Genomic DNA, 25,566 nt, shown 5'->3' with positions numbered 1-25,566 from the left:
TTTCTTTTATTAAAATCGGATTGTAAGTTTTTATTATACGAAAAAATTCTGAATATTCGGGGGTGGTTCACCCCTTTGCAGTAAGGGTGCATAAGAAGTTGGACATGTCATATAGGTTATTTGAAATGCAGAACATTTTGCAATGGGTTTTGTTTCGATCGGTTGAGTGCTTCCATATGAAACGCTCTACCAGATGCCAAACATGCCCAACTTTGGGGGTTGATTTCACCCCTTAAAAATAACTTTCGGCCGATAAAAAAGAATACGTGTTTCTTATTTTTTGATAAGCTACATTCTATGAAAAGAATACTAAAACTGGAAGGGGCCAGTGCTCAAAACAAAATTTGATATTTTAAGGGTGTTTTACCCCCTTAATTTTTTTGATCTGAGGAAAACCCGAAAACACGTCGATTTTATTTTTTTTTGCTCTGCAAAATGGCGTTTGTTTTATTAAAATCGGATTGTAAGTTTTTGTTATACGAAAAAATTCTGAACAATCGGGGGTGGTTCACCCCTTTGCCGTAAGGGTGCATAAGAAGATGGACATGTCATATGGGTTATTTGACATGCCAAACATTTTGCAATTGGTTTCGTTTCGATCGGTTGAGTGCTTCTATATGAAACACTCTACCAGACGCAAAACATGCCGAACTTTGAGGGTTGATTTCACCCCTTAAAAATAACTTTCGGCCGATAAAAAAAAATACGTGTCTCTTATTTTTGGATGGACTATAACATAGAAAAAAATTATCAAAATCAGAGGCGGACACTAAAGTACCTTTCCTTGTAAGTGGGAGAAAATCGCCTACGACGAAGAGTCTCATGAATGGCGAGCGTAAATGAGGCTCCGATAAGATTGCGGCCATTTTCGGAGTTCGATTCATCGGTAACGCGTCGAATGAATCATGCGAAAAAAAACAGAGAGCGAGACTCTACGAAGATACGAGAGCGGAGGCTTGGCTCGGAACTGGAGTTTAAAAATTTGTCAAATTTCTGTGAAGCGTTGAATTTTAATCAAATAAATGCTCGTTTTTATCGTTGATTTCAACGGTTCAGGATTTGATGAAGATTTGGTGTTGAGCGAGCAGGGCGAGCGATGAAAATTAGGTCAAAATCGTGAGAAATTGAATCGTTGATTGAAAATGAAACTTTGTTGAAATTTTCGAACTTTGAATAGCTTCAACGAAATGTTTTGACCACGCAAGAAAATTTTGATTCGATAGAAAGGAACTGGGTCGCGATATTCGGAATTTCGATGACGAACGAAATTTCACAGAGTTCAACGAGGGTCCGGGCAACTAAAAGTTTGAGCGTTCGAACAAAGTTCCTTTTCGGTACAAACTTTGTTGTAATTTTTGAAATTTCGTTGGCTGGAGGGTGCTGAAATTTCTGTTGGGTGCTCGCGACAAAATATTCGAATATTTCAACGTTTCGTTTTCGGTGCTCGAAGTAAATAAAAAATCCTTCTGAATGGAGTTCGGACACCCGGTACGTTTGCAAAGTTGCCTCTCGTTGCACTCGTTCACCATTTCGGTCTCACGTACACGCGATACAATGTGCTTTACATATTAAAAGTGCTCGCACACAGAAGTGGGCACATTTATTTTTACAAGCCCGCTCTCGGAGCGTTCCCTTCTAACTTCGTTCCCCGGATAGCAGAGAGAATATTACTCCGAATCTCATTAATCCAATAGAATTTATAATGTTGAATTGGGCACCGATAAATCCACGAACCTAATCGATTTCGAATGGCCGATTGCTCGATGTGTCGGTTCGTTAGTTTTCGTCTCATTCTGAATGAAAAATCGGGAAAAAAATTTTATTTTCAAGGGCAAAAGAATTTTTAATTAAGCTCCATTAATCGTCGAACTTTCTGTTTGAATTTTTCTCAAACTTTCTCATTCCCACACGAAGCATCTTCATCGAGGAAATCCATTTGATATCGAGCAAGTTAAAATATAAAACTGATGCGACTGACGTTCTCTCGGTATCTTTCCAGTGATTCTAAAGGTTAAATCCCTTTAAGGAGGAGCATGCGTTACTTGTGATTGAAAAAGGCAACTGAACTTTTTTCCTCTTTTCATAATCAAAGAAACGATTAAAATTTATTCTCCCAATTATCAAAATTATGTGTAACTTATTTTTTGAGATTGATCAATTTTTAATATAATGGTAGCGGTTTTAATACTTTCGTAGTTAAATCGTCGAGCAAAATGTGACAACAGCCATTTTCTATTTACATGCGTATGCATATCTATATTTTAAAGCAGCTGGCTCACGGTGTTGTCAAACCTTCCACCGTTTATGTCGTTATTGCTCGTTAAACTCAAATAAGTGTTTTTCTTTTTTTCCATTTTCAAGTGATTTTCACCGGTAACAAAAGTTTCTCAAGACATCATTGATATTTAAAAACATTCTATTTTCTTATTCTCGTTGTTGACTCTTTAAAGTTGGACGAATCTTATTTCGTTAAATCGAGATCGTCGCACAGGAAGACTTAAAAAAATGGGATTTTCGTTAATTGTTTTCTCGACAACTGGACGGGAGATCCTATAAAAATTCCGGGAATAGATGCACGCTGTATATTTCTAGCATATTTCCAAATGTCAACTCTTAATGTTGGAATTTTCGTTTTCTGTTAGATTCGCGCAAACTTCTTTAAAACAAATGTTTTCTTTGAATCTCATGAGCTTTAAGCCATTTTTCTGGGGGCGTACAAACGTTTTCTGACAATTTTTTAAGCGAACTCTGTCAATATTTAAGCCATTACCAGCCAATTTAATGGGCGAGCAATTTTATGGTTCACTTTACCTAAGATTGCCGGCGTATTCCACTTCGATTTTACACCTGTCTCGTATGAAGTGGCCATACCTCTCGAGAAATTCTATCCCCTTCTGCGTGTGCAGCGACAAATTGTCGAACTGGTCCTGAAATCATAGAAATCGAATTCCAACGGTTATGAAATAAAATCTCAGCGTGTATTAGAATATTGTGAAAAATTTCGTTGGAATAATGATCACCGTGTCGTGTTCGGATATACTAGCAATGAAAGCAAAACTGAATACTCTGGGAATAACGAATTTTTATTCACATGTAGAAGCCTCGACAGCAGGCAGATAAAAAGTAACAAAAAATTGAAAATTCTACACTCGGAAGAGGCTTGAATTCCACTAAGAGGCTGAATTCCAAAAATCTATATTAAAACGTAGAAACGTTGAAAATGAACAAGCCAATGTCGCTGTGAGGAGAGAATTTTTCTAAACCAGGAATTGGGAAAGAGCTGCGAGGATGGAGGACAATTTTGGGAGAATCTTCGATCCCCGATCTCTCTTTGCTTCCCAGAGTCCCTCGCATTATTCTTTATTCTCATGTGTTGGGATGGCACGACGATCGGTAAAACCGGATCGTGCCAAATATGGCTCGTCGGGTCTCGTACGTCGTTTATGTATTCGTGTGCACGCACACAAAGGAGAAAGAGATATTTAACATGGAGAGTTATTCGTACAGTCACCGCGTGTGGATCGCGTCGAGAAAGTCACGCGTTTTATCCCTGCGTTATACGGCTGCGTAACAAATTGACAAAAATGAAAACACGAAGTAGACGCGGGAGACAAAATGTCAAAATAGCTGTGAAAATCGACAAAACGCGCTTCGATTCGTCATTCATTCGGTGCTCGGAGCCTCTGAAATCCTCGGAGAATGTGCGAGCGAGGAAAGTTGTTTGAAAAGCGATTGTTGCTCCACTCGTTTCGAAATTTTGTCATTTTGAGAGGATTTTATGAAATTGAAAATATAAAAAACTCGTCAATTCTTTCGTCAGAAGCTCCAAGGGCGTTCGTCTGGTTGAAGGGCCTCGAAAGATCGTGGCTTGGGTCAACGACACGGGAATGTGTGTGACACACATTTCCGAGTGCACTCTCTCACGAGACAATGAGAAATTTCGCAAGACTCGCGCGAAGTTCGCTTAAACTCTGTAACACTCACGAGCTCGTGTATCACCTCGGCAGATTCACTGCGTAACGTACCGAGTGGAAGCGTGTACGTGTGAAAAAGGGATAATAATGTTGTGGGGAGAGAAAAAAATTGAGGGTTTAGCGGCTCGGTGTGAAAAGTGAAACTGGTCGAAGAGAGTCCCCCGCAGGACCGTTAGAAAAGGAGCTGCTGCAACTACGAGCTTAAGGAGAATAAAAGTGCGAAAAAAAGAGCTCAAGCGCAAAAGAGCTTCTGTATAATCGAAGGACACCCGACCAATCGATAAGAACTTGTTTTTTACGGATATTTAAGTTACGTCATTCAATTTTATCCTTTCAAAACTTTAAGGAGTTTCGATACCTGTTAACAAATGTTAAGAAATCGATAAAACTTGGCGATAATGTTCTTCAACATAACGTGCAAAAGCTCAATTTTTTTTTTTAATTTTCTTCTACATAGTTGTCGAACAATAAAGCATTAAAGCAAAGTTCTTATGCCCGGAATGCATACTTGTGTATGCGCTATGCTTATACACGTGATCTTTCGAGTTCAATTACTCGATAACGGTGTAGAAGAAAAATCTAAAAAAAATATGTATTGTCGAACTTGGTACTAAAGAATATGTTCACCAAATTTTATAAAATTCTGAACCTTTTGAATTTTTTAATGTTCTTAACATGGCTTAGGATGACAACATTGTATCGACTGTACCGAAACTCCTTAAACGCGCTTTTCTCGAAAGCATGTTTTTGGTTGACGACAGCATAACTCTGTCAAATTTTGTCGAATCGACTTCATTCAAAAAGGATTCTCTTCAAAAAACTTATCGCTACGTCGCATCGTAGAGTTTTTTTAAAAATTGTTTACTTTTGCTTTTTATTAACAGTTTACTGCAAAATTTTCACATTTCCTGCGATGCTGCGATAACTTTACTATTGTAATTGAATAATCTTTTTGGATATTTCATTTCAGATGCTTGCTGCGGCACTTGTGTTGTCAACCGTCTGAGTTTTTTTTTTTTGAGACACCATTTTGCGAGCGCTCCTCTGCTTAATAAAATGTACTAAAAATTGAAAAAAAAGATCCTCGTATACTTCATTACTTCAATAATTAATACACAAATTTTCAAATAATTTGGTCGAGCCGTGTTTTCAAAAGAATAATCCCAAAAAATCGCATAACTTTGAAGAGATTTTGATGAAAGATTCGAATGATCAGACTTTTTGGGATCCGATCCCTAAAATTTGTACCAGTCAATGAATTCAAATGAATAATCAAAGCCCAAGAAAGTGATGGGAATTCGATGGATTAATTGGCTTCTTTTGGAGGCACGAATGGGATGAGGGAAGGCTAATAAACGGCGGTAAATCGAGGAGTGAAACTTCCATCGATTTCGATTGCCTCGAAGATATTCCACGATCGTTCCCACTTTTTGAATGGGCACGACAGCGATCTCCTGGCACCGGCTTAACGGTATAACGAACGAGGCTACGAGTTTGCTTGCAGTTTCGAGCAAAAGCACTCGAATAAAATGAGAGTTTGAACGAGCTCTCGAATGCGTGGCTTGCATATAACTATATTCGCATCCATGCTCGTTGTATCTCTCCACAAATCACTCGCCACGACCCCTGAAAAAATCGTTCGAATGATTTCTCCACAACTCAAAACCCTCACAAAAACGGAGTAAAAATTCTTCTAACCGAATTAGCGAGCCCTTTCGAAACAGCGAGTGAGATTCCGACCGAAAAACTCTCAAAAACGATTCTCCATCGAGCGAGCATCGTTCGTGCAGTCAGAATTTATCGAGTACCGAGGAAAATGGAAGTGAAACATTCACTAAAAAAAGAGAAGCAGCGCGATAGTGTCCTTTTCCTTTTTGAGACGAGCGACGAGGTCCCGGCCTTGGACGTTGGTACGAAAAGGGGCAAGATCGCGAGTGACGCATTCCCGACAGTCGCGCGTGCACACGCGCGAATGCGGGACTGAAAGATTGTTCGCAATACGTGCAAATACTTCATGTCACTTTATCATCAAGTTTTTGTTTTCACGAAAATACGCAATGAACGCGATGCGAGGAATAGTGAAGAAATCGAGAAGTCTACATACGAAATAAACGAATTTTGGGGGACGTTGAACGAGCGGAGAATTCGAGGGTTGAGAAAGCCTCGGAAGCGTTGCACGCTCGCTTTAAATCGTCTTTTTCCCTTCTGGGACTCGTCGATTCGACGAACAATCGCACTCAAATCGAATACTCGTTTTTCGTGTTGGAGAGTCGCAAGCCTGATGCAGGGGGCGGCGAATATATTCGGTAAAATCGAAACAAAAAGGGCGGAGAGACGATCCGACCAATCGCAATTTTTCCGTTTCCTGTCGACCTTACTTCGCTCACCCCGAACTCGATGGGAGGAAAATCCGCGTCATAGCCGCCTGTGCAGGAAGAAAGAGAGAGAAAACGAGGGAGACCGAGGCACCCCGGTCGCCGAGGTGAGTCACCGGAATCTCTCCTTCTCTCTTTCTCTCTCTCTCTTTCTCGGTACGCACTTTAATCCCCAAAAAAAGGTTTGTTCGTTGAACTAAGCCCGCGGTTGTATTGGACGTGAATCGCGGATCCAAAAATTTCATTTGCTTAACGCTAAATGATCTGGTCCGTTGACCTGAACGCGAAGATTTCGTGTTGATGAATCACGCCAATGGCCGCAAAGCCAGATGATGATTTTGCTCGGAAAAAACTCGTGCCATCAATTTTGCTTATGCCCACGACTTGGTTAGTTCAACGAAATGTTTGTTGGCATCTCAACGATCGAATTGGACGACGGTAATCGTGAGGAATAAATTAGAGATGGCTTGGAAGACATTTCGGAATAAATATTGTGATTTGAAGAAAAGTAATTGCTGCAAAATAATTTAAATTGTTGTTACTCAAGTGAATGATATGGAATTTATAATCAATATAATTTTCATTGTTTTGGAGTTTTTTTAATTACGATGTTTACTCAGGAATATATGAAACCAAGTATTCGTAAGCTGAGACTAAATCATTTCGATTCCAATATTGAGACGAATCGTTGGACGAACGAACCGAAATGTGGAGCAGCAACTTTAGATCTCATTTCAATAAAAAATTTGTATAACAAAAATTGTAAATTAATATAGTCGAAGAAAAACGTTCACTAAAGCGTGAATGAAAAAACCCCTTAACGAATCATAATAAAAAATGAATTCCAAACGAAAGGAACGACATTGTAACGTTGTTATTTGTTTCTCATTTTTTGACATTTACAATACAAATTTTCGTTGCTTCCGAGCGAGAATTTCTCTCAATCGAAATCCACAAATGATGTGAAAGTTTCTCGACCAATTCACTGCTTCCATGTCGGAAAAATCCGGAGTTCCGAAACGAAAAATTTCATTGTTTCGACACGATTAAATGCACGAGAAAATTGACTTAAATTTTCCACCTTTTGAAAGTGTCCAGTCTACCTACGCTGCGTTGTTCAAGCGAATCTTTGAGCTTTGTCGAGTACCTATGAAAGTAGTAACAAGCCGAGTGTATTGTCGAGCCAGTTTTTCGCTATATATATGTAACAAATGCACTTGTCCCTCTGGTCGAGCCGGGTTTTTGCCCCTGGAAGGGGGGCGAGGAGGTCGCGAAACGAATGCCACACGACAATGGGATCGTTCGTGTGTCCACAGAAAGACACACTCTCCGCGATATCTTCTTCTTTTCTCTTCTCCGTATCTCGATCTTTTATGAATAGAAACGAGTGTTCTATAGACCACTGAAACTTGGCCTACCGGAATAAATTTACTGGGACGGAGGAAAGGAGGGGGGGGGGGGGGGAGGGAGAGAAAAAAAGATCGGTGAAAATCGAGACCGCATACTTCGGAATGCAGGCTAAAGTTTCGAGTGCATTTGTCCTTGATGCACCTGTTGGGTAGAATTTACTGGAACGTGCTACGAAAGGTCGAGTAGGATCTCTGGGGAATAAACCTCTCGAGTTTATTGGGCTTCGACATTTGTTATTGTTCGGTTATTTTTATCATCGGTGTCTCGAATATTTTAGGGAATTGAGCGAAACGTCAATTGGCAGGAGTTTTTCGTTGATTAGGAAATTATTGATTTCGTCGGTGAAAGCGAAGTTTTTTTAAATGTCAAAGTATTTGAAACGCTGCATCGTTTCAACGAATTTTTATCTCAAAGTGAGAACGAAATTTCGTTGAAATACTCGAATATTTCGGTGCTCGTATTGAACAATTGACAAAAAATTTGGAACCCTTCAACATAATTTCGTCGTCGTTGTCAGGAAACTTTGTTATGAATTCATAGTATTTCAAGCTGCACCTTAGTGAAATGAAAAACTGGTGAATTACGAATGTTTTTTCCTCCATTTCGTTGGACTCCAACGCTGCAAACTTCAGCGTCGAACTTTGTTGCAACATTCGAAACTTCGTTTCGTCATAAAAACAATTTCAGTTGAACCAAAGCAGCACCAAAGCAGCTCGGGAGGTTTCTCAACCGAATTTTCGGCCTCCGACAAATTCATTTCTCGCCTAAATTTGAGATTTGAAATTCATCTCCGCCAACAATCGGCCAATTTATCCACCAAATTCATCGACACTCGGCAGATATAATTCGTCGATAAAATAAAGTTTCGTGACAACAGATATGGGAAGAGCCCTCGAGGCTCGGCGTACTTCGCTCCCGTTTAGCACCGCGAGGTACGGGAATTCCAAAGAGTTTAAGCTCCGATATCGATTGGCGAGATGCACAATCGAGGCTAAGAAGTGCAGCAGACGGAAAAAGATGAGAGTACCGAAGGACGAGGGAGGAAATTTGGTCGATGAAAAGAAAACGCGGATGAAACGGAGGGGGATTCGAGGCAGAGGCGTGGGTGGCTGACTCGAGCAAGTGTGCATTATGAGTCACGTAATCGAGTCGAGGGGGCGAGTCTCACCCTCGTCCCTCTCGCTTTCTCTCTCTCTCCCACTTTCTATCGATTTTCCGCCGTTTCTGTGTGCGCGTGAACATACAAAGACAGGAAAGGGCGTCATCGCGTGGAGCGTATGTTCGAAATAGTATTTCCAGAGAGACTGATGCGGTCACCGAGGATTTCGTGACTGAACAGTCCGTCTGTTCAACTTCCCTTTCATCCTCCTCATTTTCCTCTCTCCCACTTTCCTTCTCTTCGAGGTACTTTCACGAGATTGAGGGAAGAAAAAATCGACAGTGTGGTCTGACAAAAAAGGGTTTTCCAACAAAAATCTCTGATCGAATCAGCTCCCGATTCTTTGGAGTGAAAAATTCCTTTTTTCTCCCCGATTTTATCGCCCTCCTGAAATCCCACATTTCTGGAAAAAGTTAACCAAAAAAACAGAAGGAAACGAGGAATTTTTTGGGATAAACTCGCCCAAATCATTTTTCAATAAAATTCTATGCAGTTTCTCCCTCAAGGAAAGTGGAGAGTTGCGACGAGAAACTGTGCACCGAAAAAAAACCTTAATGACCGACAAAAACACGCGGATACTTTGACGGTGTCGCTTCGAGAGCTGCATGGTCAATGACACTCCTAAAGTGCTCGTAATGCTCACTCGAGCCTCGTGAGCTTTTTCATTGTGACTAATATCCGACGAATATAGACATACACGTAGAAAAACGCGGATCTGGTAAATCGCGTTTCGGAGTCAATTTTTATTTGCTTTTATGACACTTGGAGCCCTCCATAAGTTTCAACGCATCGATGTCCAACGAGCACTCACGTTGCTCATGAATCAAGTGCTTTTCGAACAAGTGGAAAAAATCGACGGTGGTTTCTGTCAAATTTTTCAGTGGAATTGCACTCCGTCGAATCTCAGTCGCGATCCATGCGTTAAGGTCGTCGCAGCAGCTAGTCAAGAGACACCCCCTATTATTTTGAAAACTTGAAGGTATTCCTTTCGCAAGAGCGTATTTTTTGGTGGCGCAAATCTGAGAAGTCACGGTCGTACAGGAAAGCTTCTCTTCTGCAATTTTTCCAACTTCTATCGTTAATATATTTTTCAAGAATTCGATAACCCTTTATTTTTATCAACGTTATAGATTCCTTACATTTTTTTCCATCTGTGAGACAATTTGTGTCAGGAATTTAGAATTATTTAGTATCAAGAGACTCGGTAGAGTCTCGGGACAAGTACATTGTATGAATTATTGAATAGAAATTTAGTGATGATGGAATCTCCGTAAGCTCCAGTAAAAATTTCAACGACGCTGAAGTTTGCAACGTTGGAGTCCAACGAAATGAACGAAGAAAACATCTGTAGTTCACCAATTTTTGACTTAACGAAGTATCAGTGCACATTGAAAATCTACGAATTGCGAATTCGACAGGAAATGAAATTGGAGAATTACTCGAATTATTGGAGGGATTTTTTAAATCATTTCGTTGGACTCCAACGTTGTAAACGTCAGCGTCATAAATTTCACGATTTTTGAAGCTTCAATTTTTATTAAATGTTTGGTAACCTGACCCGAAATTTCTCCAATCTACTCGCATGCACTTTTACTTTACTGTAATTTACAATAAATTATTGGTTTCGTGAGAGGAATACCTTAAATTACCTGTAAATGATGGATTTATATATTATTTAATTAGTATTACGAAAGTCCATGATTTTTAAAGTGTGTGTCGTGACGGTTTATGGAACATAATTTATTATGAAGTTTTTTAATGCCATTTTTATTTGACTGACATCGTCCAGTCAGTCGTACTCCTAACACATGTGGCAACGCTGTCTCGTTTCCTTACCATTTACCATCGTTTTGAGCGAGGAGTTTGAGCAGAAACATTTTCTTCGAAGAAGTTGATTTTTCCTGGCATTTTGTTTCTCGGATAAGAACCCTCGTCTCCACTATTCGATGAAAACAGTTTGATAGTTCACATATTCGAATCCGTTCTGTGTTATTCGAGGTTATGCAGCGCTGCCAGCTCTGCGCAGGCGAGCGTTGATAGCAGAAGACGACGAGAGACCACTCGACTAAATCGAAGATTTTTATTTTTATTGTTCGGCAAACCTCTTTTTTTTTATTCAAAATTGATCTTTATTATTCTGTTAACATTTGAGAATATTTTTTAAAAACATATGTAATCGGGAAAATTATTTATTCGGGGCTCAAATCTCCGTTGGAGCGCGGTCTTCGTAAGCTGTGTGTTAAATTTCTAAAGTTTATCGATTATTTATTGTTATGACTAGTCGACGATGGGACCAAAAATTTTGCAGGCGTTTTCCTGTGCACTTTAACAATCAAATAAAAATATAACGTTTGCGATGGGTCAACCTTAACCGGAAAGCAAAAAACGAGCATTGATATGGCGCCCTCAAAATTGGAGAAAGAGGGAATAAAATCGAATAGAAATTGAAAGGAGCGTGGCGACTGTAAAGCGAGAAATTATCATAAACCGTAACGCCATATTTTCGTGACTTACGACGTACGCCGCGTATTTATTCTTTCTTTTCAAGTAAAAAGATAAAATTATTTTGATTTATGGATACTTCGAGTCTGGAAGATATCCGCGCACAAATATTTATGTTTCGTGGAGTTTTACAGCGTTGAGGAAAGGTCTTTCGCGAGGCGAGTCGCGATCGAGACGGATCGGGGCGATCTATAAAAAAAACGCAGCTCGTAAAAGGCGCTTATCAAAATATTGAGCGATCTCGATTTGAGCGCGGTTAATCATTTTTTTTGTTAGTTCCTCGAAGCACGAGACGACGACGATTCGAAATTGGTGCGGTTTTGACGGTCAAAGTTTCATTTTTTTTTTCAGAAAACGCAAAGTAAACGAAAGTTGCTGAAGCTTCTTTGCTCATTCGAAACGAAGATGAAATCGCGCCACGACAAACCTCGATGATTGGAAAGTGAAATGAATGAAAGAAAAAAAAAAAAAAAAAAAAAGAAACGACCGCAGAACAAAACACGTTCGATGCCTTAAAATAGAATCGTGAGGGGGAGGGAGATAAATAAAAATGAAAATAAAATGTATGAAAGAAAGAGTACGAGCCAAAAATTTCTGTGGCCCTGCCCTTGGATCTTGCCACGCCTTGGTACGAGAGCCATATGAGAAGAGAGGGAGAGATCACATCTGCATTCCTCGTAAATGCGGAGGAGTACGTTATAGCTCGAGATACTACATTACGTTCACCGCCACGTTTGTATCCATAAATATATAAGTATACGAATCCCCAAGCTGCTTTGGTTTAATTCAAAGTTCCTTGTATCACGTGATTGTCCAAAAATGATATTGAAAAAATTTGTTTGAGCCACGAGCTTCATTAGTTGAGGGTTTAAAAATCTTTTCCGAAAACAGTTTTGGAGTCCGACGACGAAATGATATTAAAAAAACTCTACAATAAATTCCAGTAATTCTCCAACTTGGTTTTCGCCGAATTTGCAATTCGTAGTTTTTCAGTCTGCACCAATGATTCGTGCATGAAATAAATAATTGGTGAATTACAAATGTTTTTTTCGTTCATTTCGTTGGACTCTAACGTTGCCAACTTCAGCGTCGCATTTTTTCAAGAATTTGCTACTCATAAAAAAAGCAGTTTCTTGTTTATAAATTTTATGAAACTTCGTTTTGGATTACGGTTTTTTAGTTTCATGTAAATTATAAATTTGTTAAATTATTTTGAAATTATGAAAAAAACCGGATCGACCAGTTTTGAAATGGTTGCTTTTTATGGGGAGTGAAATACAGAAAAATGTGAAGTAAAAATTTTTTTTTTAAATATTCGAAATTGTTTTCTCCGTAGTCTGTCGAGTCGGATTTTTGATATTGTGATTAAAAAATTTTATAAACACAATTAATGCGTGACAACAAAATGCACCCTTTTTTTTTTAGATTGCCGTGAGTTGCTAAATTTTTTGAATTTCGAAAATCCGGCTCGACAGACTGTAACTACAACTTTATTTTGCAAGAATTTTTTCACGTTTTGAAAATCTATCAACATTTCATGAAGAAATAATGCAGACCGTGGAGCAACTTTTTTTTTAGTGCTTCGGGAAACGTGATTTTTTATGTTGTAATTTTTGAAAAAACAAAACGTAATAAATTTTTCTATATAGTTTAAATTCTCATAAACAATGTGTAAAAATTATTTTCATTAATTCCTACTGTTATCTCTTCTAAAAACAGTTTTTATTTTAGTGGGTTTCAGGCACTGCTGGACGTATCTAAGGCGTTAAGATTATTTTGAGAGCGTTGAATTTTTCGATTGTTTTCATTGGGAATCCAAAGTCTGCGTTATTTAATATTCCACTCCAAATGAAATCTCTGTTTAAAGATTTTGTGTGTAGCTGCACGTGCACACGAGTAAAATTGATCAAATTCGAGGTAAAGATTGATTGAATAATTAGAATGAAAGCGTGTAGTAGTTCGATTGGTATGCAAAATATGAATGTGGATTGAAAGGTTTGGTTGCCGCCTGGCTGGCGCCTGGTACATAAGCAGCCCACATGCTTTCTCGCTCGAAAGATTTGTTCTTAAAAAAGCTCGAAAGATTTCTGCTCCCCGTATCTATCTCGAGGGCTGGTGAACCTCGCGAATCTCAGAATCTTACAAACAGTGAGAGGGTAGCAGGAGCATCACAGCTCAGAGGAGCGCGGCTCCACACAACGTTTTTTCTTTATCTTTTATGTGCAGACGAGGACACGTTGTCCGGGGTCCGGGACGCGATTCGTTCTCATTTTAGTTAGAAGTCAAAGTACTATCGTCGAGAGAGAGAGAGAGAAAGGTGGTTTCCTTCGTAGCTAATTGCCCACGTACGAAGTTACACGTCGTCGCGAGCACATCTTTGTACCTCTTAAAGTATCTTACGTATGCATATTTATACGTTTAAAAACGTCTTGAGTGTCGTCGCAGTCGGTCTGTTCTCTCGAGTAACAGTGGAGACGAAAAATCTAACGAAGAGTGTAAGCACTCCAAGAATTTTGCTCTTCTTAAATTTTAATTGGTTTACATGGTGAATGAAATATTGAAAAAAGCATAAACAGTGGAATAAAAATAAAAATCGAGAATGAAAATAAACGTGGGCGAGAGAAATAATTTTGTCAATCGTTGATTTTGGGAAGGGAAAGAAATAGAAAGAATTTTTCACGAGAATGATAAAATAATAGATTTCTATAAAAATCAGAATCGAACGAGTCCAAAGATTCGAGAGGTCGAAAAGGCAGAGCCGAGGATATTTAAGAAATGTGATCGAGAGCCCGGAAGGACCGAACAGAAAAAAGGATGAACCGCAAGAGCGAATATTTCTCGCGAGGCGAAAGGAGAGACGTCGAAAAATCGGCAAAAAGTGGGTCAAAGCGAGCGCCGCGCGCGAACGAACCCGATACGCACAAGCATTCGAAAATAAGCCACGAGCGAATGTAAAGAAAAATGGAGTGTGAGGAACGGTAAATGGAAGAAGAGGAATTAATCAAAAGCTAGAAGAATAAACGCGTGTAATTATATCGAAGAAACGTGTATTTTATAAAACGAGATCGAGGAAAAAAAAGTAGCTCGCATCCGACGAATGAGAATGCAAAAAAATGTGACAGGAAAAAAAAATCAAGAAAAGTTTTAAAATAAAAAGGAAAAACAGAACAACAAAATCAAGAAAAAAACAATCAGTAAATAAAACCATGAGAAAAAAAAATGTTTCAATAAAACTACACGAAAAATAATGAGTGAAAAGAAGAAAAAAATCAAGAAAAACGGAATAAAAGAAAAGGGAAAAAAAACGAGGGAAAAGACCAGAGAGAAGAGCAGTGAAGAGACGAGATTGTTCAACTCTTTCCCTTCCTCAGACGGACAATAATGAGGACAGTGACACCGTTATAAGAATCTCGTGTACGAAGGAGCGAGTGAGAATTATATGGCCTCAGGTCCGCCCCCCCCCCCCCCGCCGTCCCTCCTGCCTTTAGGTTCTTTTCTGTAACTCTTGTGCCTGCGTCCGTAGTATTTCGCTTCGTTTGCGGGACGCTACATCGAGAGGATTCCCCTCGTTGACACGTCACACTGGTACGAAAGTAGAAAATTCAGAGAGGCTTTTAGGATAGAAAGAAAAATGATAAAATAAACGAGAATTGCGTCGGTGAGGAAACAAAGTAGTACAGCGAAATTGGCCGAGTGGCCTTTTTTTCAGTAATTTGTGTGGAAGCCCCGCTCGCGATAAGAGTGCGAAAGACCTTCGACGAATGAACTAACCGCCTCTCGCTTCGTTGAGTTTTTTTTGGACACTCGAATCCGTATCATCGACCCGGGGAATCCCAGAAAAAAGCTGCCTTCGGTCCATCATTTTCTGAGGAATTTCATCATTTCTAAGGCCCCTGGAATAGCCCCCATCGAAATAATTGAGCTGCATCGATTCTTCTTATCTACAGCGATCATTATTCAAAATCATTTAGTAATTACTGTCGTGAAAGGTTGCTCTCGAACGACTTTATTTTCTCAACTTTGCTCACTGGACAGCTCTGCGAGGGAGAAAAAATGGAGTCCCCTATCCTCGTTGTACTCGGGCGCGTAGTGATTCATCGGAGATCCTAATTTCGTTAGCGTACCGCCTCCGTGAATCACGATTCTTTGTATGTTTTTCATGTACGAGCTAAGGAATGAGTAGTTTCATGCGAGCGTGTGTACAAACGTTGGAGAGGGAGCAGGCCGGAAAATGTCGTATAAAGGAGCGCGGAGTGAGGCTCTGGAAGAAAAAGGAATGTGAAAAGTGTACGCGAGCGTGAAGTGGCCGAAAATTTTTCGACATTCTCCGTCGCTGAGGCTTCGGCAACCTCGGAAAGCACTCCCAAGCCTCGAACTTTCAGTGGGAAACTTTTGAAAAGTCCTGTCGACCGGTCGCCGGAGGAGAATTATTCTCGAACAGAGTGACGAGAGCACGACCGCGATACGGAAAAGCAGCGAGGCTACTTATCGGGAGAAAAAGAAACGAAGAAAAATCGTCGAACAAAGTGAGACGGGGAGGAACAAAAAGGAGGAAAAATTTTGGCGACAGAAAAAAACGCACTGCGAAATGGAACTCGAGCACGGGGCGTTCCAGTCCAAAAGCATCCAGCTAACGAACCTTCGAATACGATTTACTAGCTTTTAATACTAACAAACTTTCAAAGCCAGAAGCAGCCCAAATAATGATGCTGAAGTTTCCAACGTTGGAGTCCAACGAAATGATCTAAAAAATTGTTCAATAATTCCAGCAATCCTCCAATTTATTTCCTTCCGAATTTATACTTCGTAGTTTTTCAATCTACACAATTATGATTTGTGAAATAAAAAACTGATGAATGTATCATTTTGTTTTCATTCATTTCGTTGGACTCCAACGTTGGAAACTTCAGCGTCGTCCCAAATATCAGCACATGGAGAAAACGAGGCTGAAAATTTTAGAGGAATACGACCCTGGAGCTCGCAACGTTGGAGCCCAACGAAACGAACGAAAAAAATATTTGTAATTCACTATTTTTTTCACGAGTCATTGATGTGGGTTGAAAAATTACAAATTGCAAATTTGGCAAGAAACAAAATTAGAGATTTACTGGAATTATTCGACTGTTTTTTTTTACATCGTTTCGTTGGACTCCAACGTTGCAAAATCCAGCGTCATAGAGGGGACAATATACGTACTGGATTGCAGCATTAATTTGAACAGCAGTTACAAAATCGTTCTATCCACCACAGTAAAAAGACCAATACTTTTTATTCAAAAGACTCAAGAGCCTTTTTATCTCTAAGCGCATAGCAAAAAATCTTTTCAGTGCACTTCAAATGTTTATATTGTAAAGGATGTTCGGCTTTGAAAAAGTGAAAATTTGTGATTTGCAATAATTTGTGATTGCAAAGTCTGTCACGATGAATAACACTCGGAAATAAAACGAAATTCGGTTCTCACGTGCATCACTTTTTGCTGTCCACATGAAGCTGTTAAGAATTGAAGGGACGGAAAATGGACAAATTGAAAAAATACTATGCTGCTTGTAATCGGTGCGCAAATACTTTGAAAATTCTTGATGAATCATATACATTCCTCGGTATACAAAACGAATCCGTTTTGTAAATCCAACGAAGAAGCTGACTGTGAAACTCACTCGTCGATTGGAAAAGTAATTCAATTATCTCGGAAGACGATTCGATTCCGTTGAGAGAAGCCATCAAGAAAAGCGATTCCAAAGGCCTCGTTAAGTATTTTTAACAGAAATGACACTGGGCCGATTGTCAAATAAATCACCATTTGACATTGAGCCCAGTGCAGCATGCGCCAAAGATAAGAGAACAAAACGGGCAATTATCCATTTTTATTTGACCCCAAGTGACTCGTTCGTACGAGATAACAAAAATATTCTCTTGAAATGTTATATCTGCAATTGTTGAACTCTTTTTGTTTTCTACGCGGGAACAGGGAAAAAGGAGAGAGAAGATATCGTTCGAGGATGTGGTCGGGGAGAGATAAAAGCCACGGAACAAAGATACTCGAGTGTGGCGGCATCGCGAAGCTGCTCGTTCTCTCTCTCTCTCGACATTATCACTCTCATGATTGTTATTTCATTCCAATTTTTCTTCCTTTGTCAAAGTCTAACGATTCATCAACTCGATGGAACGTTCTCGTTCTCGCATCTCTGGCTGGCACTCTCCGGATGAATTTATGCAAATATCTGAGTCCCATATCCGTGTCCAATGACATTGGAGACGGATTCGCACTTTTTCATTCATCTTCGCGCGAGGAAAAATCGCAATGATGGAAATTGATTGATTTTTTGAAGGGAAAATCTTTAGTTCAAACATTTGAGATTCGATTGCTTCGACTCTGAATCGTCGCACCGAGCGATTCCGGTTGAATTTTTCGGCTGCTGCAACGAAACATTAGTCGAAATTTCAACGGCCGAATGCCTCGGGCCAAGTGAATGTGGGTCGGCGAATCGATGACTCCTTCGACCGCTGCACCGCACTTTAGTTCTTTCGACTAAAAAATTGTTGGAGGATTCCGGAATAATTGAGTTACGCGCCTGAAAATATATTGTGATCGAGGCAAAATATTGAGCTTGCGAGTTGCGAGAACTAAAATGATTCGGCTCCCACAACATAGTTTCTTCACAGCAGACGATTTCGTGCTGCACAGTTCGAATATTTAGTGGTCAGCAACATGCTTTTTAGAGCGCTCTTCTGGAATAGATTCGGAGATTGTGTGTGTGTGGGTCTATAACCAGCCGAGCTCGTCCGCTCGAACGAACGCGCAACGATCCTTTACGTAAGACCACTACGAACGTATAACAGTCTTTATAACAGAGTTACAACGCGTATACAGATATAAAACGATGACGAAAAAATTCGCCGCACACACAGCTGTCGTCTATGTGCACGATTTTTATACTTTTTCGTCTTATTAAATTCAGCCGTGCGGTAGAAAATTGGAGTTACGTGAGGGCGTGAAACTCTTTGCCACTTTCTTGTCTATCTGGTACCGCTCTCTTGATATTCGTTTATTCGAACACGCTACGAACGTGGATATTGTTGAGGAGCTGAATGGGAAGTGAGAAGAAGTGGTTCATTTTGCTGCTTAACTTCGAGCTTTTTTTTATTTCAACAACTTTTTTCTTCTTACTGTGAGCTTGGAGATTTTTACTGTAGTAGTAGCAGTAATGAGTTTTATTTGCACGACCTTTGTGGCCTTTTACTAAATTTACGTTGTTTGCATATGCCTTGATAATAAATTAAATCTCCTTCTCTTCATTTCTTTTTTTTCTACACATTAGTTTTCTATTTCTCTGAAAAACTGGCACAGTCGCACATCAAGGAGGGTGGATCGCGACGATACAGTGTTGCCATGCTAAACCATGCTAAAAACATAGAAAATTTCAAAAAGTTCAGAATTTTATAAAATTTCATGAACATACTCTTCAGTGCCAAATTTGAGAATACACATTTTTTAAGATTTTTCTTCTACACAGTTATCGAGTAATTGATCACTAAAGTTCACGCGTACAAGCATAGCGTTTCCATATATATAAGTATACATTCCGGGCATAAGAAATCTGCTTTAATGCGTAATTACTCGATAGCTAAGTAGAAGAAAATTTTGAAAAAATTTGTGCTGGCGCACTTGATGTTGAAGAACATTATCACCAAATTTGATAAATTTCTTAATATTTAGACTTCTGTACCGAAACTCCTTAAGAACTTCAAAATGATAAGAATTTAATAAAATTTTGTATTTGGTATTCTTTAAAAATATATAAGACAATAGAAATTTTTTTACATTTTTCTACCACATAGCTCTCGAGTAATGGAACACTAAAGTTAACGTGTATAAGCATAGAGTTTACATATATACAGTTATACGTCTCGTGCATGAGAAGTTCGATTTAACGCTCAATTATTCGATAACCATGTGGTAAAAAAATTTGAAAAAAATAGTATTTGTATGCTTGATGCCAAAGAATGTTATCACGAAATTTTATAAAATTCTGATTATTTTGATTTCGTGATCCACTCTCCTTAAGGTGTTCTTTTGGCATAAGTGTATTTATAGGGCACTCGAAATTTGAGTGATTTCTCAAGTGAAACGCTTCTGCTTGTGCCATTTTTCCAACTTCCATCGTTGATATATTTTTTAACCAGTGGACACAAATTTGCACCCAGGAAATTTCAAGTGTCAGGAACTCCGAAATTCCTTTCTTCAATCTCGCCATTTTTTTATAATAAAACTTTATTTCTCAATGTTTTAAATGATTGTAATCGATTACCAAGGAATTGTTACCCCTAAAAAGTCTCGCTGTAAGATTAATTCCATACGATCATAGATGAAATAAAAACGTTTTGAAAAATCCAAGTGCAAATTGCACCAGTGTGGTGAGTCCGTGACCTCAAAGGGAGTGTGGTCTCCGCGGGTTAAACATTCGGTAACAAGTTTTTCTAACTGTGAGACACTTTGTATCGGGAATGTAGAATTAATTAGTACATTAATTATTTAATAGAAATTTGGTGACGATCGAATCTCCTCAAATTCCCATATAAATTTTAAAATTTTTCAAATTTTCATTTTTTATTAAATTTTCGATAATGACCTGAAATTTCGACAATCGATTCGCATGTACTTTTAATTTACTGAAATTACAAATCAGTTATTTCTTTTCATCTTTTCTCCTTCAATATTTTTCGCCTCCCAATACTTCCGAGTTTTTTCTTCATTTTCGATTATTTTTTCCTTATTGTACGTTGAGCTTTGTATCTGTTTTTTTTTTCTGTCGCCATGGTTTTCGTTATTAAATGCTTTCAAAATTTTTACAATTGGATTATTCCATTATTTATCTATTTTCTTTCGACGATCAAATTCTCGATTTCTACTTCTCTTAGCACTCTTATGAAAGATTTTTATCGTAATAAATCGCAAAAAATTACTGAAAAAAGAAAACAAAACAATTTATTTGATAAATTTGTGGAGAAAGTAAATTCGGGAAAATCTGAACGCAAAAAAAAACGAAACGAGCCTTCAATTGTTCGTTACCAAACGTTTTTTAGCGTTCGAGAAAAATTTCGCGCCGGAATTGAGAGTGTCGTTAAAAAATTATAACCTCGAAGCATCTCGACAATGCAGATCGAACCTACTGCGTTTTTTTTTTACTATTTTGAGATAAAAGACGAAGAAGAAAAAAAATACTGGAACGTTGCATGGCCGAAGGAGCACGAGGGCGCCTGCAATCTTATCGGAAGAAAACGAGCGATGCAATCACAGTCCGTGACGGAAAGGAACTGTGTGAAAGAGCACTCGGCTCTGGAGCTTTACTTCACTGCGGTTCATTCCTCCCCGCTCGTTCCTTTTCTACGTGTACGAAAAAAATGTGTGGCTAGTCGGAATGTGTGCGTATCAGGGAAACAAAAAATAAACGAAAGAAAGGAGAAGGCGATCGTTAGTTTGGACTTCGAAAAACCGGGTTAACCCGACTATTTACGCGTTACGTGACCCGCCAACAAGTTTTCTCCAACTCTTTTTATATTTGTACGTTGTGATATATTGATATAGAAATACGATCGCGTTCCCGGTGGCGATTTCATTGGTTTTACGACGGGGAAAGAGAAAATAGAAAAATCGTTAACCGCGAAAGCGACTTTTATTTTTGTCAGCGATAATAATACCGGAGAAATTTCGTTCGGAGAGTCAGATTTGCGGCATTTTTCGAGCTCGAAGTTTCTTCGTCGCAATCGATGATCGCTTTGCCGACGAGATATTTCCGCAGCCGATAAAAATGGATCCGTTTGAAATGCATGAGTCACTGTCCTTTGATAAAAAGCTCAATTTGAGCGAACTTCGGGGAAGGGAATGAGCGATTTTTCGGAGTATTCGAGCGATAGCCAATGTGTGCACGGACGAGAAGGATCAACTCGGTTCTAAATAAACTTGGGGTCGTTTGGGACGAGCGTGCGCGCGTTACTCACGGTCAGGGAAACGAGCCATTAAACTTTTCGAGTAATTGTTCACGACGCATCGGCAAATGCGTGCGCGTTGGTGTTTGAAGAAACGAGGAAAAGAGAGCGAAAATGAGGAGAACAGGGAAGCGGCTGATGTGCGAGCCGCTCCTGCGTTTGGCTCGATGAAAAGCACTCCCACGTTTTGAAATCCCATCGATCCGAGGCGTCGACCTATTTTTAGGATCCTCATGACCTGTTTCTCCACAAATAGGTGCTTTATAATGCTTCGTCACGATGACAAAAAAATACGTTTTTACGCACAATTCTCTCGGTGAATGAAAGAAAATTTGGAGATTCGAGGCGAGTCTGGAAACTGGCTGGAAGAAGTGAGAAAAATGCTTTCCGGCTCGTCGTATGATTCGACGTCGCGTAAAAGCTGATGGCGTTGAAGTTTGCAACGTCGGAGTCCAACGAAACGGTGTAAAAAAGCCTCCAACGATTCCAGTGATTCTCCAATTTCGTTCGAATTTGCAAATTTGAGTTTTCTAACCTGAACATTTGTGAAATAAAAAATGGCTCGATTGCAAAAGTTTTTTCCTCCATTTCGTTGGACTCGAGCGTTGCAAGCTTCGCAGCGTCACAAAAGCTCGCGTTTTAAAAGCACGCCGCAGCCGATGGCCAACCGACTTTAAGGTATTACCGGATGGATAGCCCAGCCGATAAATTGTACCTGATCGGAATTTCCGTACTTCGTGATGCAATTAAAATCTGAAAAAATTCAGCAACATTTGGAAAGTTATGAACTACAACTAATTTTTTAACAATTTTACAGTAAACCCTTGTTTTTTTTTTACGAATCGAATGTGCGCATTTTTTTGAGTGCTCATGATTTTTTTCAGAATTTTCGTGGATTTTTGAAATTCCCTTTTTTAAATTTTTTAACTGACTATATTTTGTACATTTTTGATCCAGTAACCTCGAGACTTTTCAAAACTGATGGTAAATATGTCTTCTAAAACATATCCAAAATTCAAATTGTTTAAAATTTTTTTCAAAAATTTTTCAAGAAATTTCAAAAATCCACGAAAATTCGGAAAAAATTCATGAGCATTCGGAAAAATACACACATTTTATTCGTAAAAAAAAAACAATAGGTCACCGCAAAATTATTGAATAATTAATTGTTTAAACAATTTGTTATTAACTTTTGGGCAATATTATTATTGATAATTGTTGGTCATAGCTTTCCAAATGTTGTTGAATTTTTTCAGATTTTTATTTCATCACGAAGTACGGTAATTTCAATCAGATATAATTGTTGGTCGAGCTATCCATCCAGTTATACCTTAAAAATATGGTAACCCGAGAAGTGGATATTGAACGTCCAGGCGCGCGTCATCGGCTCGAGAAAAACGCGTCGTCCGTAAGAGCGCTCGTTTGGCGGGAGCGTTGGAAGAGTCGATCGCGCGAAACGAGGAAGAAAACGTGCTCGTCTATTCTCACGTACGTTTTTAAACGACGGCGACGACGTGGGTAGCCGCGAGAGCGAGAAAAACCGACGAAGAGATTGTTCAGCATGGCAAATACTCATCCCCGCACGATGATGACTCTTACGGCGGCGTTACTTATAACTGAAACACGCAATTAAAGTGCCTTTCATCATCGAGTTCTTTTCAAGATTGAGATCTTTCGTTGCGAGCATATGCGCGCGCGCGCGGCCACCGAACACTCGTTCTACACGAAGATTAAGAAAGTGCGGCGCATTAGATCACTAAAAAAGGAGAGAAAAAGAAACGAGAGACGTCGCAGAATATCAATAATCGATCGACCGTTCACACCATTTTTTTCATCTTATCGCGGGTTTAAGGGGGAACATCAGCTTCGCGTAAAGTAAGGTTATGTAAATACGAATTTCATTGTGTTTTTATCTAAATTATCTAGGTTGTGTGAACCCTCTTTGCTTTGTTTATACGGGATTAACCCCCCCAAAAACGCCATTTTTGGGTGGAATTTATGTGGTATATCAAAAAAAATGGCAGAATTAAGGAGTTTCGGTACAGAAGTCTAAATATTAAGAAATTGATCAAATTTGGTGATAATGTTCTTCAACATCAAGTGCGAAAACACAAATATTTTCAAAATTTTCTTCTACCTAGTTATCGAGTAATTACGCATTAAAGCAGATTTCTTATACCCGGAATGTATACTTATATATATGGAAAGGCTATGCTTATACACGTGAACTTCAGTGATTAATTACTCGATAACTGTGTAGAAGAAAAATCTTAAAAAATTTGTATAGTCAAATTTGGCACTAAAGAATATGTTCACCAAATTTTATAAAATTCTAAACTTTTTGAAATTTTTTATGTTTATAGCATGGTTTAGCATGGCAACATTGTATCGCCTGTACCGAAACTCCTTAAACGACCTCGAATTTTGCACACATGTTATTTAGAGTTCGAACTGTGCATGGAATAGCACTTTTTTTCTAAACTGTCACCATTTTTTATTTGTTTTTGAGTATGAAAAGATGGGGACTGTGGAGTTATTTACTATTCGTAGGTGTCAAATATTCCAAGTTTGGAAATGATTTATTAAAAAATGGCTGAATGAAATGGATTAAAAATTGGAGAGGCTATAGAAAATATATCCAAAAATGTATTCTAAAAGTTCCATTGAGCTATCACGACTTTTCTCAAGCTGATGTTAGTCCTTAAAAGTCACAATCGTTGAAGCAAAGAGCTTCGAGCTTTTTGTCGGGATTCTCGTTTTTTTAGGAATTTTTTCTCATGGTTGCTTCATTGAAACTTACGTAAAAGAAAAATAAAGCTTCGTGCTCAATTTTTTAATAAGCAGCATAAATAAAAAGCGTCGTTCTTAATTTTTTGTGTTTTCATTTGACAAAACCTTCACTCCTCTTCCCTCAAAGCTTTTTGTGGCCTTCTCTTGTCAGTGTTTTCTCGTTCAAAGTCTCCACTTTTCTCCGACTTTGCAGCTCCGTTCGATCTTTTCCAGACCCGCGGTCCAGGGCGGGCTCGGGGTGTCCGCTCGTACGTGCTGGGTCTTGGGATTTCGCACGTGACAAGAGTCCCCATTTATTACATTGTGCTCTGACGCGAACGCACTTAAAGCAGAGTCCAAAAACCGAGGTCCGGAATTCTCAAAATTCAAAAATCCTCAATTTTATTCCTCACAGTTCGATTAGGAATTGGAAAAAAAACATAAATTTAGGGATTCGATGATCACAGAATTTTCGGAAGACCAAAATTCCGAATGATTTCGCAATTTTTCTCGGACACGTTACTGCAGCTTGGGATTTAAAAAACTCCGCGAGTCTAGTTACCAGAGAAGTATAGCCAATCGGATGATCTTCGACCACAACGATGGACCGATAAAACGTTCCCATTTAAGGTCGCCTCGTTGGAACGAATGGCCACACTGACTCGTATCTTCCGGCCTCGCGATCAATGCTTCCATTGTTTTATCGTAACGTTAGAAAAATAATGTTTCTCCACACATTCTCGAGCGAGGTTCCCCTGATTTTCTTCATCAAAGGCTTTCGTACCGCCATAAAACGACGTAACGACCCGAGAGCGGAGTTCCCGAAATATTTCCAGCGAAATTGATCGACTGATGAGATACGAACGAATTTTATTGGCCATCGAGAAACCATTGGGAATAAAAAATCAACAAAATCGTACATGAGATTATTTATTACGTTGATACTCGAGAGAAAACGACGGGATACAGGTGCACCGATTAGAGAGCCGATAAGATACGTAAGTGTAAAAACGTGACTCACCGCATCGATATAATAGAGAAATTGAGTCGACGTTTTGTTCAGTTGCACGAACCCCTCGATCATTTTACCGTGGAAAAGAATTTTCGGAATCACGGATTAATAGGTTGGAAAAGTCTCGGGACTCCTTAAAAAATCAACTTCGATGATCAAGACCACCGGAATTGAAAGATTTTTTCTCAAACGAGAAATAATATTTTTCCAGAATTTCTATCGAATCGTTGAGAAGCAGATTGTCGAATGACGTGGCCATTTTCACTATTTAGACTCCTCGCCTAAAGAGAGCTGTCGAAGAAATGATCGACGGAGTGACCGCGGAAACTCGAACTCTGAGAACGTCCCGTTTCTCGATCCCTAATTTCTAAAAAAATT

The 25,566-nt window shown here is 39.1% G+C and overlaps 1 protein-coding gene across 5 annotated transcripts in view; it reads right to left on the bottom strand.

Annotated features, from left to right (window-relative positions):
- Cip4 (formin-binding protein 1-like Cip4) overlaps nucleotides 1-25,566 on the bottom strand; it is a 55,348-nt gene that overhangs the window by 14,653 nt on the left and 15,129 nt on the right. For 4 of the 5 annotated variants that reach the window (XM_043418924.1, XM_043418925.1, XM_043418926.1 and 1 more), the window contains exons 1-2: nucleotides 22,900-22,998; nucleotides 2,812-2,927 (exon numbers count right to left, since the gene is read on the bottom strand). In XM_043418924.1, coding sequence (XP_043274859.1) covers nucleotides 2,812-2,927; nucleotides 22,900-22,983 — 200 coding nt within the window. In that variant the 5' untranslated portion in view covers nucleotides 22,984-22,998. Of the gene's footprint in view, nucleotides 1-2,811; nucleotides 2,928-22,899; nucleotides 22,999-25,566 lie in introns of those variants that run through there. The other variant, XM_043418927.1, reaches the window with a different exon arrangement.

The sequence above is a fragment of the Venturia canescens genome, chromosome 5 (assembly GCF_019457755.1).
Source record: "Venturia canescens isolate UGA chromosome 5, ASM1945775v1, whole genome shotgun sequence".
Classification (NCBI taxonomy): domain Eukaryota; kingdom Metazoa; phylum Arthropoda; class Insecta; order Hymenoptera; family Ichneumonidae; genus Venturia; species Venturia canescens.
The sequence above is the reverse complement of the archived record's forward strand: the minus strand, read 5'-3'. Positions and strand labels throughout refer to the sequence as shown.